Source organism: Salvelinus namaycush, chromosome 4 (genome assembly GCF_016432855.1).
Source record: "Salvelinus namaycush isolate Seneca chromosome 4, SaNama_1.0, whole genome shotgun sequence".
Taxonomy (NCBI): Eukaryota; Metazoa; Chordata; class Actinopteri; order Salmoniformes; family Salmonidae; genus Salvelinus; species Salvelinus namaycush.
In genome coordinates, this window is record NC_052310.1 from 12728297 (window position 1) to 12746614 (window position 18318).

General features: G+C 42.6%; 2 protein-coding genes across 2 annotated transcripts in view; one reads left to right on the forward strand and one right to left on the reverse strand.

Moving 5' to 3' along the window:
- Nucleotides 1-7124, forward strand: part of LOC120045445 (serine protease HTRA1B) — a 41721-nt gene extending 34597 nt beyond the window's left edge. The window contains exons 5-9 of the mRNA XM_038990329.1: nucleotides 2581-2613; nucleotides 3185-3299; nucleotides 5506-5563; nucleotides 5664-5759; nucleotides 6516-7124. Coding sequence (XP_038846257.1) covers nucleotides 2581-2613; nucleotides 3185-3299; nucleotides 5506-5563; nucleotides 5664-5759; nucleotides 6516-6684 — 471 coding nt within the window. The 3' untranslated portion in view covers nucleotides 6685-7124. The remainder of the gene's footprint in view (nucleotides 1-2580; nucleotides 2614-3184; nucleotides 3300-5505; nucleotides 5564-5663; nucleotides 5760-6515) is intronic.
- A 5713-nt stretch (nucleotides 7125-12837) lies between these two features.
- Nucleotides 12838-18007, reverse strand: c4h10orf88 (chromosome 4 C10orf88 homolog). The gene is made up of 6 exons (XM_038990330.1): nucleotides 17182-18007; nucleotides 16717-16914; nucleotides 14878-14947; nucleotides 14484-14684; nucleotides 13867-14231; nucleotides 12838-13443 (listed from the first exon to the last, which is right to left on the reverse strand). Exons 1-6 carry the CDS (start codon nucleotides 17340-17342, stop codon nucleotides 13236-13238), a joined length of 1203 nt encoding a protein of 400 aa, XP_038846258.1. The 5' UTR covers nucleotides 17343-18007; the 3' UTR covers nucleotides 12838-13235.
- Between the last annotated feature and the right edge of the window lie 311 nt (nucleotides 18008-18318).

Here is an 18318-nt window from a genome sequence, read left to right on the forward strand (position 1 = left end):
GTGCAGGGCATTTAGTTGTAGGAACATTTAGTTGTGGAACACAGCTGTCAGTGCAGGGCATTTAGTTGTGGAACATTTAGTTGTGGATATTTAGTTGTGGAACACAGCTGTCAGTGCAGGGCATTTAGTTGTGGAACATTTAGTTGTGGAACACAGCTGTCAGTGCAGGGCATTTAGTTGTAGGAACATTTAGTTGTGGAACACAGCTGTCAGTGCAGGGCATTTAGTTGTGGAACATTTAGTTGTGGATATTTAGTTGTGGAACACAGCTGTCAGTGCAGGGCATTTAGTTGTGGAACATTTAGTTGTGGAACACAGCTGTCAGTGCAGGGCATTTAGTTGTGGAACATTTAGTTGTGGATATTTAGTTGTGGAACACAGCTGTCAGTGCAGGGCATTTAGTTGTGGAACATTTAGTTGTGGATATTTAGTTGTGGAACACAGCTGTCAGTGCAGGGCATTTAGTTGTGGAACATTTAGTTGTGGATATTTAGTTGTGGAACACAGCTGTCAGTGCAGGGCATTTAGTTGTGGAACATTTAGTTGTGGATATTTAGTTGTGGATATTTAGTTGTGGAACACAGCTGTCAGTGCAGGGCATTTAGTTGTGGAACATTTAGTTGTGGAACACAGCTGTCAGTGCAGGGCATTTAGTTGTGGAACATTTAGTTGTGGAACACAGCTGTCAGTGCAGGGCATTTAGTTGTGGAACATTTAGTTGTGGAACACAGCTGTCAGTGCAGGGCATTTAGTTGTAGGAACATTTAGTTGTGGAACACAGCTGTCAGTGCAGGGCATTTAGTTGTGGAACATTTAGTTGTGCAACATTTAGTTGTGGAACATAGCTGTCAGTTCAAGGCATTTAGTTGTGGAACATTTAGTTGTGGAACACAGCTGTCAGTGCAGGGCATTTAGTTGTAGGAACATTTAGTTGTGGAACACAGCTGTCAGTGCAGGGCATTTAGTTGTGGAACATTTAGTTGTGGATATTTAGTTGTGGAACACAGCTGTCAGTGCAGGGCATTTAGTTGTGGAACATTTAGTTGTGGAACACAGCTGTCAGTGCAGGGCATTTAGTTGTAGGAACATTTAGTTGTGGAACACAGCTGTCAGTGCAGGGCATTTAGTTGTGGAACATTTAGTTGTGGATATTTAGTTGTGGAACACAGCTGTCAGTGCAGGGCATTTAGTTGTGGAACATTTAGTTGTGGAACACAGCTGTCAGTGCAGGGCATTTAGTTGTGGATATTTAGTTGTGGAACACAGCTATCAGTGCAGGGCATTTAGTTGTGGAACATTTAGTTGTGGAACACAGCTGTCAGTGCAGGGCATTTAGTTGTGGAACATTTAGTTGTGGATATTTAGTTGTGGAACACAGCTGTCAGTGCAGGGCATTTAGTTGTGGAACATTTAGTTGTGGATATTTAGTTGTGGAACACAGCTGTCAGTGCAGGGCATTTAGTTGTGGAACATTTAGTTGTGGATATTTAGTTGTGGAACACAGCTGTCTGCGCAGGGCATTTAGTTGTGGAACATTTAGTTGTGGATATTTAGTTGTGGAACACAGCTGTCAGTGCAGGGCATTTAGTTGTGGATATTTAGTTGTGGAACACAGCTGTCAGTGCAGGGCATTTAGTTGTAGGAACATTTGGTTGTGGAACACAGCTGTCAGTGCAGGGCATTTAGTTGTGGAACATTTAGTTGTGGATATTTAGTTGTGGAACACAGCTGTCAGTGCAGGGCATTTAGTTGTGGATATTTAGTTGTGAAACACAGCTGTCAGTGCAGGGCATTTAGTTGTAGGAACATTTAGTTGTGGAACACAGCTGTCAGTGCAGGGCATTTAGTTGTGGAACATTTAGTTGTGGATATTTAGTTGTGGAACACAGCTGTCAGTGCAGGGCATTTAGTTGTGGAACATTTAGTTGTGGATATTTAGTTGTGGAACACAGCTGTCTGCGCAGGGCATTTAGTTGTGGAACATTTAGTTGTGGATATTTAGTTGTGGAACACAGCTGTCAGTGCAGGGCATTTAGTTGTGGATATTTAGTTGTGGAACACAGCTGTCAGTGCAGGGCATTTAGTTGTAGGAACATTTAGTTGTGGAACACAGCTGTCAGTGCAGGGCATTTAGTTGTGGAACATTTAGTTGTGGATATTTAGTTGTGGAACACAGCTGTCAGTGCAGGGCATTTAGTTGTGGAACATTTAGTTGTGGAACACAGCTGTCAGTGCAGGGCATTTAGTTGTGGAACATTTAGTTGTGGATATTTAGTTGTGGAACACAGCTGTCAGTGCAGGGCATTTAGTTGTGGATATTTAGTTGTGGAACACAGCTGTCAGTGCAGGGCATTTAGTTATGGAACATTTAGTTGTGGATATTTAGTTGTGGAACACAGCTGTCAGTGCAGGGCATTTAGTTGTGGATCATTTAGTTGTGGAAAATGTTGTTGTGGAACACAGCTGTCAGTTCAAGGCATTTAGTTGTGGAACATTTAGTTGTGGAACATTTAGTTGTGGAACACACAACAGTAGCTCCCCCTTATTTTCCCCTTTAACCTGAATGTTGTTCCTTTTCAGTATGGGAACTCTGGCGGACCCCTGGTCAATCTGGTAAGATATCATTTCTTATTGATAAGAATTACATCTTTCAGAATGGTCTTAAAGGTCCTATTCAGCCATTTTTGTCTCAGTATCAAATCATTTCTGGATAACAATGAAGTACCTTACTCTGATTGTTTTCAGTTCAAATGGTCAAAAATATACTAAAATAGCTTCTTAGCAACGAGCAATTTCTCAAGCAAGAATTTAGCTAAAACGGTCTGGGAGTGGTCTGAGTGGGGAGGGGAAAGCTGAAAATGTGCTGCTATTGGCAGAGAGGTTTGGAAGTCTCTTTCTTATTGGTCTGCTAACTAATTTGCCACCTGGTGATGTCACAAGGCAGGCCAAAACTCCATCCCACCAAAACAGGCTGAAATTTCAGGCGGTCTTTTCAAACAGCTTTTTAAACCATAAGGGCATTATCATCATTTTCGCAATTTCACAGTGTTATTCCAACCTCATAGTGTGGAAATATATATAAAACACAGGAAATCACGTTTTTAACTGCACTGGGCCTTTCATTGTAAATCTATGACAAATCTGGAGGATGTATTTGAATAATGTGTGTTGTTTCTGTCTTCAGGACGGAGAGGTGATTGGGATCAACACACTGAAGGTGACAGCAGGAATCTCCTTCGCCATCCCCTCAGACAAGATCCGTCAGTTCCTGGCAGAGTCCCATGACAGGCAATCTAAAGGTACAGATTACCAATCTAAAGGTAGGGCTGTGACGATTATGGAATTTTGGGCTAACTAAATTGTCACGCAAATGACCACGGTTATTGTAATAGTTGTCATTTTTTTCAACAATTGTTTTGAGCTTGTGATGCATCATAAATGAATGCATCTTTGAAAATTACCAATGACATACCTAATGAATATAACTCAGGTTTGGTGAAACCCCTGTTTAAAAAATATAGATATTTTGACTGTGCTGTTCTGCTCATAAAACCAACTTTACCCTCTTCATGTATAAAATAAATAAGTACAAATAAAATAAACAAAACTGCTATTGGGTTAGTTTTATCTACTTGAAAATAAAGTTTCAAAATATATATATACAGTGGGGCAAAAAAGTATTTAGTCAGCCACCAATTGTGCAAGTTCTCCCACTTAAAAAGATGAGAGAGGCCTGTAATTTTCATCATAGGTACACTTCAACTATGACAGACAAAATGAGAAAAAAAAATCCAGAAAATCACATTGTAGGATTTTTAATGAATTTATTTGCAAATTATGGTGGAAAATAAGTATTTGGTCACCTACAAACAAGCAAGATTTCTGGCTCTCACAGACCTGTAACTTCTTCTTTAAGATGCTCCTCTGTCCTCCACTCGTTACATGTATTAATGGCACCTGTTTGAACTTGTTATCAGTATAAAAGACACCTGTTCACAACCTCAAACAGTCACACTACAAACTCCACTATGGCCAAGACCAAAGAGCTGTCAAAGGACACCAGAAACAAAATTGTAGACCTGCACCAGGCTGGGAAGACTGAATCTGCAATAGGTAAACAGCTTGGTTTGAAGAAATCAACTGTGGGGGCAATTATTAGGAAATGAAAGACAAACAAGACCACTGATAATCTCCCTCGATCTGGGGCCCCACGCAAGATCTCACCCCGTGGGGTCAAAATGATCACAAGAACGGTGAGCAAAAATCCCAGAACCACACGGGGGGACCTAGTGAATGACCTGCAGAGAGCTGGGACCAAAGTAACAAAGCCTACCATCAGTAACACACTACGCCGCCAGGGACTCAAATCGTGCAGTGCCAGACGTGTCCCCCTGGTTAAGCCAGTACATGTCCAGGCCCGTCTGAAGTTTGCTAGAGAGCATTTGGATGATCCAGAAGAAGATTGGGAGAATGTCATATGGTCAGATGAAACCAAAATATAACTTTTTGGTAAAAACTCAACTCGTCGTGTTTGGAGGACAAAGAATGCTGAGTTGCATCCAAAGAACACCATACCTACTGTGAAGCAGTAGGTATGGGGGTGGAAACATCATGCTTTGGGGCTGTTTTTCTGCAAAGGGACCAGGACAACTGATCCGTGTAAAGGAAAGAATGAATGGGGCCATGTATCGTGAGATTTTGAGTGAAAACCTCCTTTCATCAGCAAGGGCATTGAAGATGAAACGTGGCTGGGTCTTTCAGCATGACAATGATCCCAAACACACCGCCCGGGCAACGAAGGAGTGGCTTCGTAAGAAGCATTTCAAGGTCCTGGAGTGGCCTAGCCAGTCTCCAGATCTCAACCCCATAGAAAATCTTTGGAGGGAGTTGAAAGTCTGTGTTGCCCAGCAACAGCCCCAAAACATCACTGCTCTAGAGGAGATCTGCATGGAGGAATGGGCCAAAATACCAGCAACAGTGTGTGAAAAACTTGTGAAGACTTACAGAAAACGTTTGACCTCTGTCATTGCCAACAAAGGGTATATAACAAAGTATTGAGATAAACTTTTGTTATTGACCAAATACTTATTTTCCACCATAATTTGCAAATAAATTCATTAAAAATCCTACAATGTGATTTTCTGGATTTTTTTTTCTCATTTTGTCTGTCATAGTTGAAGTGTACCTATGATGAAAATTACAGGCCTCTCTCATCTTTTTAAGTGGGAGAACTTGCACAATTGGTGGCTGACTAAATACTTTTTTGCCCCACTGTATATAATCTCCCCCTCTTAAAATGCATGTATTAAGACGATTTTGGCCATTTATTTTTAAGTTTACGGTTATTGTCGGTTAGACCAGGGTTTCCCAAACTCAGTCCTGCCCCCCCGATTATTGTGCCAGACCTATCTAAAGTTTCATGGTTTTGACCAGGTACTGCATATTGAATTGTCAATGTTTATCACCATGTGCATGCTAATGCATCATTTATCCTCTTTTCTTTAGGGAAATTATCAACAAGTAAGAAATATATCGGTGTGAGGATGATGACTCTCACACCAATGTAAGTTTCAGCCAGCCTGGTTCATCTTGTAAATGAAATTCTTCCAAATACCTGCGTTACATTAAACACATCTCTGTTTTCATTGGTTCCTTTCCCATAGGCTTGCAAAGGAGCTGAAGGAGAGACAATCAGACTTCCCCGATGTTACCTCAGGGGCATATGTCATCGAGGTCATCCCAAAAACACCAGCTGAGACGTAAGTAGTATCTAGAACCTGAAAGGGTTCTTCGGCTGTCCCCATAGGAGAACCCTTTGAAGAATAGGTTCTACGTGGAACCCAAAAGGGTTCTACCTGGACCAAAAAGGGTTCTCCTACAACCCTTTTGGAACCCTTTTTTCTAAGAGTGTACTGAAAACAGAACAGTTAAAGTCCTCGACCTTAGATTAGGACAGGAGCATTTAATGACTCATTTGGTAGTTGGCGAAGTCTCCATCCCTCTCATAAAGGTTGCTAAGAGTTCATTGTCGTCTACTCTTAAAATTAGACTGGCCTCATAGCACAATGAATTAGCATTTCATGACCACATAAACAGCATGATAGAGCAGTCTATCTACAGAAGGTTATTCATTCCTACAGAATGCACTCTCTGTATATTTTTTGTGGCCACATAAAATTATTTGTGCTGAGGCGGTGGTCTCCCACTCAAGGAAATGAATAGCTTTCTTTTTGTCTGGTGGGGTTTGTGGTACCAAGGTTAGCAAAATGGTCTTAGATTTTTCAGAGACCATGGTCAGATTTAGTTTCTCACAGTGTCTAACAAGAATGTTACTGCCTCTGTAAGTTCATTTAGCTTTTTTTGGAATGGGGAAAACTCCCTTCTCTCAAATAAAGAGGCTATATTTATATTCTGTGGAATGAGAGATCTAATGGTACACTGCTTATAGAGCCTAACATACTTTATCAGTAAAGCGCATTTCTTTTTTGCTACATTCCCCCCTCTCTCCTCCACAGAGGTGGCCTGCAGGAGAGTGATGTCATAATCACCATCAACAGCCAGCGAATCACCTCGGCCAGTGACGTCAGCAGCTCCATCAAGAGGGAAGACACGCTGCGGATGGTGGTCCGGCGGGGGAACGAGGACATCATGCTCACCGTCGTCCCAGAGGAGATTGACCCTTGACTTCTCAGCAACCACGAGCTGGTTCTCAGTGTTGAAAATCACGGACCTTAAACCGGGTGTGTCTGGAGCCACACCCTACCTTAGAACCTGTAACTACTAGTGTCTCCCCCCCTCCACTACCCTCAAACTACAGAGGTCTGTGAGGCCCACACCTAACCCTCTGGGAGCTCAAATATGTCCAGGTTAATAAAGACATATTTTAGCACCCCTGCTAGTTTTTTAGTATTATTTGTCCTCATGTATGAGTCAAAAAGATACTTCCACACTCATTGAAATTGATTATTGCCATCACGTTTGTTTTTATACTCTATTAACGTAACGTAACGTTCCTTGCACAGAGAACCCTCCTCAGTCAGAGAGAAGAAGTGAAGGGTGTCCTTAATCTGGTTTGTTGTTGATATTGTTGATGTTTTTTAATTGTATGTTTTGACCACAATTTCACAGAGGGAATAAAATGGTTTTTAAAAAAAGTGGTGTTCCTTACTGATATGAAAATCCTAACGCTGACTGCATTAATGTTGATGGTTGAACTATACACATCTAGTAAAGGCCAGTGTACACATCCAGCTTGGCTGCTCTATGCACAGACTGGGATTATGACCATGGCATGGTTATGGTTTGGATCATAAACTCAGCAAAAAAAGCGTCCTCTCACTGTCAACTGCGTTTATTTTCAGCAAACTTAACGTGTAAATATTTGTATGAACATAACAAGATTCAACAACTGAGACATACACTGAACAAGTTCCATAGACATGTGACCAACAGAAATGGAATAATGTGACCCTGAACAAAGGGGGAGTCAAAATCAAAAGTAACAGTCAATATCTGGTGTGGCCACCAGCTGCATTAAGAACTGCAGTGCATGGACTGCACCAGATTTGCCAGTTCTTGCTGTGAGATGTTACCCCACTCTTCCACCAAGGCACCTGCAAGTTCCCGGACATTTCTGGGGGGAATGGACCTAGCCCTCACCCTCCGATCCAAAAGGTCCCAGACGTGCTCAAAGAAAGATGCTCAGGGTCCCTGCTCATCTGCGTGAACGTGCCTTAGGCATGCTGCAAGGAGGCATGAGGACTGCAGATGTGGCAGGGCAATAAATTGCAATGTCCGTACTGTGAGACTTCTAAGACAGCGTTACAGGGAGACAGGACGGACAGCTGATCGTCCTCGCAGTGGCAGACCACGTGTAACAACACCTGCACAGGATCGGTACATCCAAACATCACACCTGCAGGACAGATACAGAATGGCAACAATAACTACCCCAGTTACACCAGGAACGCACATCCCTCCATCAGTGCTCAGACTGTCTGCAATAGGCTGAGAGAGGCTTGACTGAGGGCTTGTAGGCCTGTTGTAAGGCAGGTCCTCACCAGACATCACCGGCAACAACGTCGCCTATGGGCACAAACCCACCGTTGCTGGACCAGACAGTACTGGCAAAAAGTGCTTTCACTGACGAGTCGTGGTTTTGTCTCACCAGGGGTGATGGTCGGATTTGCGTTTATCGTCGAAAGAATGAGCTTTACACTGAGGCCTGTACTCTGGAGCGGGATCGATTTGGAGGTGGATGGTCTGTCATGGTCTGGGGCGGTGTGTCACAGCATGTCAGAGCTTGTTGTCATTGCAGGCAATCTCAACGCTGTGCGATACAGGGAAGACATCCTCCTCCCTCATGTGGTACCCTTCCTGCAGGCTCATCCTGACATGACCCTCCAGCATGACAATGCCACCAGCCATACTACTCATTTTGTGCATGATTTCCTGCAAGACAGGAATGTCAGTGTTCTACCATGGCCAGCGAAGAGCCCGGCTCTCAATCCTATTGAGCACGTCTGGGACCTGTTGGATCGGAGGGTGAGGGCTAGGGCCATTCTCCCCAGAAATGTCCAGGAACTTGCAGGTATATATATACACACTACCGGTCAAAAGTTTTATGTGGGAACTCCTTCAAGACTGTTGGAAAAGCATTCCAGGTGAAGCTGGTGGAGAGAATGCCAAGCGTGTGCAAAGCTGTCATCAAGGCAAAGGGTGGCTATTTGAATAATCTGAAATATAAAATCTATTTTAATTTGTTTAAAACTTTTTTGGTTACTACATGATTCCATATGCGTTATTTCATAGTTATGATGTCTTCACTATTATTCTGCGATGTTGAAAATAGTAAAAATAAAGAAAAACCCTTGAATGAGTAGGTCTTTATATATATATATATACACTGAGTGTACTAAACATTAAGACCACCTGCTCTTTCCACAACATAGACTGACCCGGTGAATCCAGGTGAAAGCTATGATCCCTTATTGATGTCACTTGTTAAATCCATTTCAATCAGTGTAAATTAACGGGCGGAGACGGGTTATTGTGTACGTTTGCCATTCAGAGGGTGAATGGGCAAGACAAAATATTTAAGTGCCTTTGAACGGGGTTTGGTAGTAGGTGCCAGGCGCACTGGTTTGAGTGTGTGAAGAACTGCAACACTGCTGGGTTTTTCATGCTCAACAGTTTCCTGTGTGTATCAAGAATGGGTCCACCACCCAAAGGACATCCAGCCAATTTGACAAAACTGTGGGAAGCATTGGAGTCAATATGGGCCAGCATCCCTGTGGAACGCTTTCAACCCCTTGTGGAGTCCATGCCCTGACAAAAGAGGCTGTTCTGGGGACAAAAGGGTGGGTGCAACTCAATATTATGAAGATGTTCCTAATGTTTTGTACACTCAGTGTATATACTGTATATATTTCAGTCTCTGACATTGCTCGTTCTGATATTTCTTCATTTCTACATTTTTCTGGATTATGTGTGTATTGTATTTGTATTGCTAGGTATTACTGCACTGTTGAAGCTAAAAACACAAGCATTTAGCTGCACCTGGGATAACATCTGCAAATCTGTGTACGCGACCAATAACATTTGATTTGATTTGCAGTAAAGGAAAGACACAGACAGAATTAGGTCATCTCTCAAGCCATTGGTCATCTCTTACATTTTATTATGGTCATCCATACAGCGGGGCAAAAAAGTATTTAGTCAGCCACCAATTGTGCAAGTTCTCCCACTTAAAAAGATGAGGCCTGTAATTTTCATCATAGGTACACTTCAACTATGACAGACAAAATGAGTAAAAAAAATCCAGAAAATCACATTGTAGGATTTTTAATGAATTTATTTGCAAATTATGGTGGAAAATAAGTATTTGGTCAATAACAAAAGTTTATCTCAATACTTTGTTATATACCCTTTGTTGGCAATGACAGAGGTCAAACATTTTCTGTAAGTCTTCACAAGGTTTTCACACACTGTTGCTGGTATTTTGGCCCATTCCGCCATGCAGATCTCCTCTGGAGCAGTGATGTTTTGGGGCTGTTGCTGGGCAACACGGACTTTCAACTCCCTCCAAAGATTTTCTATGGGGTTGAGATCTGGAGACTGGCTAGGCCACTCCAGGACCTTGAAATGCTTCTTACGAAGCCACTCCTTCGTTGCCCGGGCGGTGTGTTTGGGATCATTGTCATGCTGAAAGACCCAGCCACGTTTCATCTTCAATGCCCTTGCTGATGGTAGGCTTTGTTACTTTGGTCCCAGCTCTCTGCAGGTCCTTCACTAGGTCCCCCCGTGTGGTTCTGGGATTTTTGCTCACCGTTCTTGTGATCATTTTGACCCCACGGGGTGAGATCTTGCGTGGAGCCCCAGATCGAGGGAGATTATCAGTGGTCTTGTATGTCTTCCATTTCCTAATAATTGCTCCCACAGTTGATTTCTTCAAACCAAGCTGCTTACCTATTACAGATTCAGTCTTCCCAGCCTGGTGCAGGTCTACAATTTTGTTTCTGGTGTCCTTTGACAGCTCTTTGGTCTTGGCCATAGTGGAGTTTGGAGTGTGACTGTTTGAGGTTGTGGACAGGTGTCTTTTATACTGATAACAAGTTCAAACAGGTGCCATTAATACAGGTAATGAGTGGAGGACAGAGGAGCCTCTTAAAGAATAAGTTACAGGTCTGTGAGAGCCAGAAATCCTGCTTGTTTGTAGGTGACCAAATACTTATTTTCCCCCATAATTTGCAAATAAATTCATTAAAAATCCTACAATGTGATTTTCTGGATTTTTTTTCTCATTATGTCTGTCATAGTTGAAGTGTACCTACGATGAAAATTACAGGCCTCTCTCATCTTTTTAAGTGGGAGAACTTGCACAATTGGTGGCTGACTAAATACTTTTTTGCCCCACTGTATATCCTCAGCGAACTGCTTAGGGTGCGACATTAAGTATCATGTGAATTAGCTACAGTATGAGGTGATTTATATATAGGGAAGGATCCATTACGTTAACTTGTGGAATAGACACCGTCTGGAATGCAGTTTCAACCAGTCAGCATTCAGGATTAGACCCACCCGTTGTATAATACGTAATAATCAACAGTATCCTTTCCGTTACATGTTCTTTGGGTTCGAAACCTAGATAGAAAACATGACCTCACTCTTACCTTTCAAGCGTCCCAAATGGCACACCATTCCCTATGTATTGTGCACTGCTTTTAACCAGGGCCCTTAGGGATATGGTCAAAAGTAGTGCGCGATATAGGGAACAGGGTGCAATTTGGGACGCACACACCGTGTGACATCAGTTACAGAGGCCTCATCGATGAAATGTTTGGTTAATGTACTGTAAAGGATAAGCTCAAGGTTTCTAGAAATACTGTAAATGTCCCATTAGTCAAACTAAGTGATCTGATAATGTAATTCCCATGTGTTAGTGGGGATGTAGACTACCCCCTGAAAGGCTACAGTTACAGTGTAGATGAACGCTAAGGATGTGATGAACATGTATTAATAATAGAGACTAGTTTACTGGATGACTCATCCATCCAGGTTAATATCAGTGTCGGGCTGGGGCCAAATGAGAATACGTTGTGCTAACTAACAATACAATCTATCTGCAATATTAAAACTAAGAGTACAATAAATCTGAATTATGTCGATCTGTGAAGGGCTTCTTACTGACAGGCCCGAGGCCATACTTTCACTGTTGTATTCAAATCATTAAAATATTGATTGCTCTGGGCTTGTATTCATAAAGCCTCTCAGAGTACTGACCTAGGATCAGGTCCCACCTGTCAATGCCGCAACATGGTCACACATCTAAAAGGCTAAACTGATCCTAGAGCAACACTCCTACTCTGTGACATACTGTATGTTACAAATAGAGTATTAATTTCCAAGAGCACACAGACATAGTAGGCTACAGTACTGAAATGCTGTGTTGATTTTTCCCCACTACATAAAGATCCTAATACAACAGGTTTTGATTAGTTCCCTTCATTGCCATGCAGAGTAGCAGCACCAGCAGTTGGATAGCGTTGATACAGTTGGTACCACTCTACATGCTTTTCTTAGTGAGCGTACTAGGACCTGCCCTTTGCTCACAGGAAGCGGTGCCCTACTTCTGCCTGGCCGGGTCCAGTCAACCAGCACTGACCTACAGCGCTGTAGTTCGAAGCAGTCTGAAGTATACATGTCTAGTCTACAGATCCTGGAGGAAAACACTGGACCACTCTGTAACCTGGCCCAATGGATGAGTGTAGAATGATCAGGAGTGAGGACAACACAGACAGACATCATCCAGGGTTGTTAAAGCAGGCAGTGGCAGCCGTCACATGGTGTCTCTGCCACTAAATGTTTTACTGTGTCTGTGCCCAGTGGGATTCAACTGTTTCCATCCAGTTTGATGCATGATCATGATTTATATAAAGGATGATTGTTCTCAGACAGTTATTTATTGATTTAGCTGGTACTGTAATCCACGCCAAACATCCAGCACATCATTCTGGTAAATTCATGTTTCACATAATCCTTCAAATATTTAGTCAGCTGAGCTTTTCCCAGAAAGATCAGCCCGGGGTGTGGTGACCTGTTCAAGGATGCAGCAATGGAGTCCTCTGTAATGTAGTAATGGAGTCCTACCAAAGACACCAAACCAACGGCTCCACCTAGTGCTTCTCCTTTACCAACATAAACATTTCATGTTTTACATTACAGAGGAATGAATATGTTTAGCAGGTGTGGACTGGAGAGCAGGTTGTGTTAGATTCTTATTTTTTTACCCTTGCACAAAAAATAATAAACATATTCTGTAGTTTTGTTACAGTATAAATAGATTTATTTTCACTCTTGATCATACAGTGCAGTTATTTAAACCAGTCTGTTAATACACAGAATATGAAAGGGAGTCAAATTTACAACAGTCAGACATTATTTTACAAACGTGCACAAGTGGTAAAACTACAGTAAAATAAGCAGCTTGTCTCTGGGGAGTTGGGTTATTGGGTGTGGGTTATTGGGTGCGGGTTATTGGGTGTGGGTTATTGGTCGCAGCCAGTGTAGGGGCTGTGCATGGGGCTGGGGATAAGGTAGGGGCTGGAGTCAGTGGGGGCTAGGGCTGGGGATAAGGTAGGGGCTGGAGCCAATGCAATGGGCTAGAGTCAGTGGGGGCTGGGGTAGGGGATGAGGCAGGGGCTGTGGCTTGGGTAGAGGCCGGAGTTGGGATGGAGTTAGTGCAGGGCCTGAGGCTGGTCAGGCGTGGGTGCTGTGGTCTTGAGGTGGTTAAGGGGAAGAGCCAGGGTCTGCAGTAAGGCCGTTTCCAGGCGCAGCTGCATGGCATCCAGTCTCTGGTCCATGTGTTCCATCAGCCTCCTCTCCATCTCGCCCAGATATCTCTCCAGAACCTGCTCCAGCCCTCTGCAGCATGCATGCTCCTGCCTGCAAGACGATCCATCACAGAATAGGTTTTCATAAGAATTAAAGTACCTCCCTTTGGTGCTGTCGCCCTCCCATGATAACATTGCCCTTGAACATATCCTCGCTATCCTCACAGGTTTCACTGGACCGGGAGTTTTCCCTGACAACAAGACCTGTACGGTCATACAGACAAACCATACTCAGACATTTCCTGGAACATAAACAGACACACCACAATGCCACCAGAACCATTACCAAACCCATTACCAGAACCATTACCAAACCCATTACCAAACCCAGACAGACATGGTCAGCCCTGACATCCTCCATCCACTTGACTCCTAACCACAACATCTGGACTCCATTCTACTCCAACCACATCATGTAAACATTCAGAGGGAGTTTTACATTGTAGTTAGACCCACCACCAGTCATCATACTCACCGCGGGCCGTTGGATGTCTTTGAGGCATCCTCGATGCGGAGCTGCGTCACCTGCCCACACACACTCTGCAGCATAGGGAGCAAGTCTGGGCTGATGCATGGCCTCCGTCCTCCTGGCTGGCCGTTAAGAAAGGGTGACATCATGTCTGCCAGGCCGGTGTGAGTATCGCAGGCTGCACGAGACTGGGGCCATGGATCTGAGGAGGCAGAGTCAGACATCTCGTCTGGCTGGAGGCTAGTGTTGACTGAGGGGTGTTGAATGTCAGCTGGAGCTGAAGAGGGTCCGTTAGTTACTTTAGCAAGAGCAGAGAGAGCCCCACTGCTCATGAGGAGGGGCAGAAACCCACTCAGTGAGTCAGCTTTGTTCTGGAAAAAAATACCAAAGAGCTTGATTTACCATACAATACAGCGATTGTCTTCTGTGTTCTCTGTTCACTAGTCTTGAGCTTCTCGCTATCTGTCAGCCATCTTGGTGGGTAGAAGAATGAACAATACAACACAACACAATACAATAGAGCCAGTGTCTCCTGTGTAATTTCGGCCTGCGTAATTTTCCACTGAGGTTTCTATTGACTTGTATTGGTGACTGTGATGCTTTGACGTCAGCGGAGAACCCACCTTCTGCTGAAACTGGACCATGTTCATGAGGCTCTGGGCCCCCGGTGAGAGGCTGGCACCCATCTCCTCCACCATGGACTGCACACGGAGCATGTCGATGCTGGGCCCCAGGCTCAGAGAGCAGTCCACAGGTGTCAGTGTCTGTAGGCCCATCACGACCCGAGCCACAGCCACGCTCCCTCGCCCACCAAGAGACAGCAGCTGAGAAAACGCAGAGGTTAGCCCAAGAAAGGGCCCCACCCATAATAATCCTAACTAGACAGGTAAAGGGGATGAGTCAATGGATTTCATGTTGACAGAGACATTGCTATGTGCTAGTAGAGAATAAACAGGAACGGACTGAAGTAGTAACAGACACTACTGTTGATTTGAAAGCTGTGGTTGACATGCATACCTTCACCTCACATGATGCGGCAGGGGACTCCAATATTAAGTGTTTCCTGTAGAAGGGTCCTCTCTCTGCACTGAAAAGCATTTTTTTTTTTTATTTTAAATAAAGACGTACCACATTACACCCAATTATGATACTGTAACCATTTTTTGCTTTAAAATGTATGCCAAACAAAAAACATGAATTTCTAAGTTTAACAAAACCATACAACTCTATGCACAAGGAATGCTTTTAATAATTTACTCAGAAATGTTTATAAAAAAAACATTTACTGGACAAACTGTGCAGATGCAAAGTTTGGTAACAGAATTTCTGTCAAATCTGTCCGTTTTTTTATGTGACCACGCTTCCCAAAAACGTAAATATCTGCTCTGGATTAAGTTTAAAAAATGTCTGCAGAAAGAATGGTGTGTCAGCTATGACATGACAGCTTAACTTAAAAAAAATAAAGTGAGTTACTGAACTACAGTGAAATAAATTTACACCCAGTAACAGAATTGCAGTAATAGAATTTCATCATGGGTCCCTGATCTATACTACACAGAAATGCATAATTATGGATAAGAATGTCATTCTCTTCATGGTGATGTGTCATGTACAGGTACACAAAAGGTAGAAATAAGCAATACTCTCCTTTTCATATTTGGTATTATTCTACACACTAGCTATTATTTACATATATTCCCTACATATATTATATATACACACACTACCGTTCAAAAGTTTGAGGCCACTTAGAAATGTCCTTGTTTTTGAAAAAAATGCAAATTTTTTGTCCATTAAAATATCAAATTGATCAGAAACACAGTGCAGACATTGTTAATGTTGTAAATGACTATTGTAGCTGGAAACGACTGATTTATAATGGAATATCTACATAGGCGTACAGAGGCCCATTATTAGCAACGATCACTCCTGTGTTCCAATGGCATGTTGTCAGCTAATCCAAGTTTATCATTTTAAAAGGCAAAATGATCATTATAAAACCCTTTTGCAATTATGTTAGCACAGCTGAAAACTGTTGTTCTGATTAAAGAAGCAATAAAACTGGCCTTCTTTAGGCTAGTTGAGTATCTGGAGCATCAGCATTTGTGGGTTCGATTACAGGCTCAAAATGGCCAGAAACAAAGAACTTTCTTCTGAAACTCGTCAATATATTCTTGTTCTGAGAAATGAAGGCTATTCCATGCGAGAAATTGCCAAGAAACTGAAGATCTCGTACAACACTGTGTACTACTCCCTTCACAAAACAGAGCTAACTGGCTCTAACCAGAATAGAAAGAGTGGGAGGCCCCGGTGCACAACTGAGCAAGAGGAAAAGGACATTAGAGTGTCTAGTTTGAGAAACAGACGCCTCACAAGTCCTCAACTAGCAGCTTCATTAAATAGTACCCGCAAAACACCAGTCTCAACGTCAACAGTGAAGAGGCGACTCCGAGATGCTGGCCTTCTAGGCAGAGTTCCTCTGTTCAGTGTCTGTGTTAATCTTAATCTTTTTATTGGCCAGTCTGAGATATGGCTTTTTCTTTGCAACTCTGCCTAGAAGGCCAGCATCCTGGAGTCACCTCTTCACAATTAGCCTTTTAAAATGATAAACTTGGATTAGCTAACACAACGTGCCATTGGAACACAGGAGTGATGGTTGCTGATAATGGGCCTCTGTATGCCTATTTAGATATTCCATTAGAAAATCAGTCATTTCCTTTTTCTATATATATATAATATATATATATTAGTTAAAAGTTTGGTGTCACTTTGAAATGTCCTTGTATACAGTGTAGACATTGTTAATGTTGTAAATGACTATTATATATATATATATATATATCCATACATACACACCTGTCAGGCTGTGTGTTGGGGTCTCTTTCCCCGCGACAGGTGCCACAGTAGTCCCCAGCCTGGGAGTAGACCTCGATTGTGCGGGCCTCGCTGGTCACCAGCAGGCTGGTGATGAGGGCAGGGCAGTGGGGTGCACAGCACAGGGTGATGACACACGGAGACCCCTCCTCTACCTGCTCCAGGAGCACTGGAACACACCTGAGGACAAACAAGAGAGTGATCAAAATGTCAAAGGGTAGTATTTTTATTAAGAAAATCAAGGATTTTAATATCAGTGCTGTAACTATTCTAGAGAGTGGAAGTTAGTCTAGATAGCTAGTTATGACAGTCTGGGGCTTCCTGGAACGTTTCAATTTGAGTTAAGGCATGCATAAACCGTTTAGGTGTGGTCATTTAAAGGTTGACGAGGTCACTGCGGTATGGGAATGTCTGTCAGTGGAGAAGATGATAAACAAGGTGTCTTACCCGTTTGGTGTGTCTCTGTCGATCTGACTGATGTCAGTGTTGTTACTTGACTCTACTGGGAGAAGGATGTCAGAGAATTGGCGCTCCTGTGATTTGCAAGCCCATGACGTGTGCCCGTTGACAGGTCCATCTTTGCTTGTGCTCACGTCAATACTGGCCATGATGATTATGATGATGGCCGCTTTCCCTAAACGTAATACCTATCTGGCCTTGGGTAGCTAACTAGCTAGCCAAATGGACTAGTAAAATACAAAACAGATTCCTCTTCTACAGCACAGTGACGTTATGAACAAATGCTGGGGCAGAAACAGTTATTTCAGTCACACTGTTAGTTTGTCTATGCCAGCCGGTAACCGTAAAAAAACATCAAGCAATCCTATCGACTCTCAAGGAAATGCTAGCTAACGTTAGCATGTTAGCTAGCATACAGGCTTGGGTCAATGGATGGAAACGTCAGTTAAAACGCTACAATTCATACCTTACATCAACCAATCGTTTTAGAAAGCATATCTGGCGACCAGACGACTAACTAGCTAGCAACTTCGATGAAAGCACGGCTTGTTTATGATGTTACACCACCAATGAAGCACTTCTGGGTTACGCTTTTTTCCCTTCTGTGGATCGGTTTCTACTAAATAGCACAGCCACTAACTCAAAATTGGCTTCAGGCCGATCGTTCAAAAATCATAAAAACAAATTCATTTTTGGTCTTAATTTAAGATTAGGGTTAGACATAATGTTAGCCGTGTGGTTAAGTTTAGGCTTAAAATTAGATTTTAGAAGAGAAATTGTAGAAATAGGTCGGAATGTATGACTTTGTGGCTGTGTTGACTAGCGACGACCCTGTGGATCTTCTACTTCTGTGTAACGCCTTTCTTCCTTCAAAATAAGAGTCCAAACCAGTAGACTGTAAAAATTAATAATGATAGTAGTAACCATCCAATTACAAATATTAATTATTAATTAATGGTGACATTTCGTGGATGAAAAACAAAAACATTTCTATTAAAAACAACATTTAAAAACAATGGAAAAACAACTAGCCTTAAACATGTTATTTATTTTCCCTCTTTAGTTTTTTTTTAACATGAAAGACTGACTGGAGTAGTTTTGAGTGAATTTACCATAGACATTAAA

Coding starts and splice junctions, on each gene's coding strand:
- c4h10orf88 (XM_038990330.1), bottom strand. CDS start 17,342: ATGGCCAGTATTGACGTGAGCACAAGCAAAGATGGACCTGTCAACGGG. Junction 16,915..17,181: donor GACAGAGACACACCAAACGG/GTAAGACACCTT, acceptor GTTTGTCCTCAG/GTGTGTTCCAGTGCTCCTGG. Junction 14,232..14,483: donor TGGTCCAGTTTCAGCAGAAG/GTGGGTTCTCCG, acceptor ATTTTTTTCCAG/AACAAAGCTGACTCACTGAG.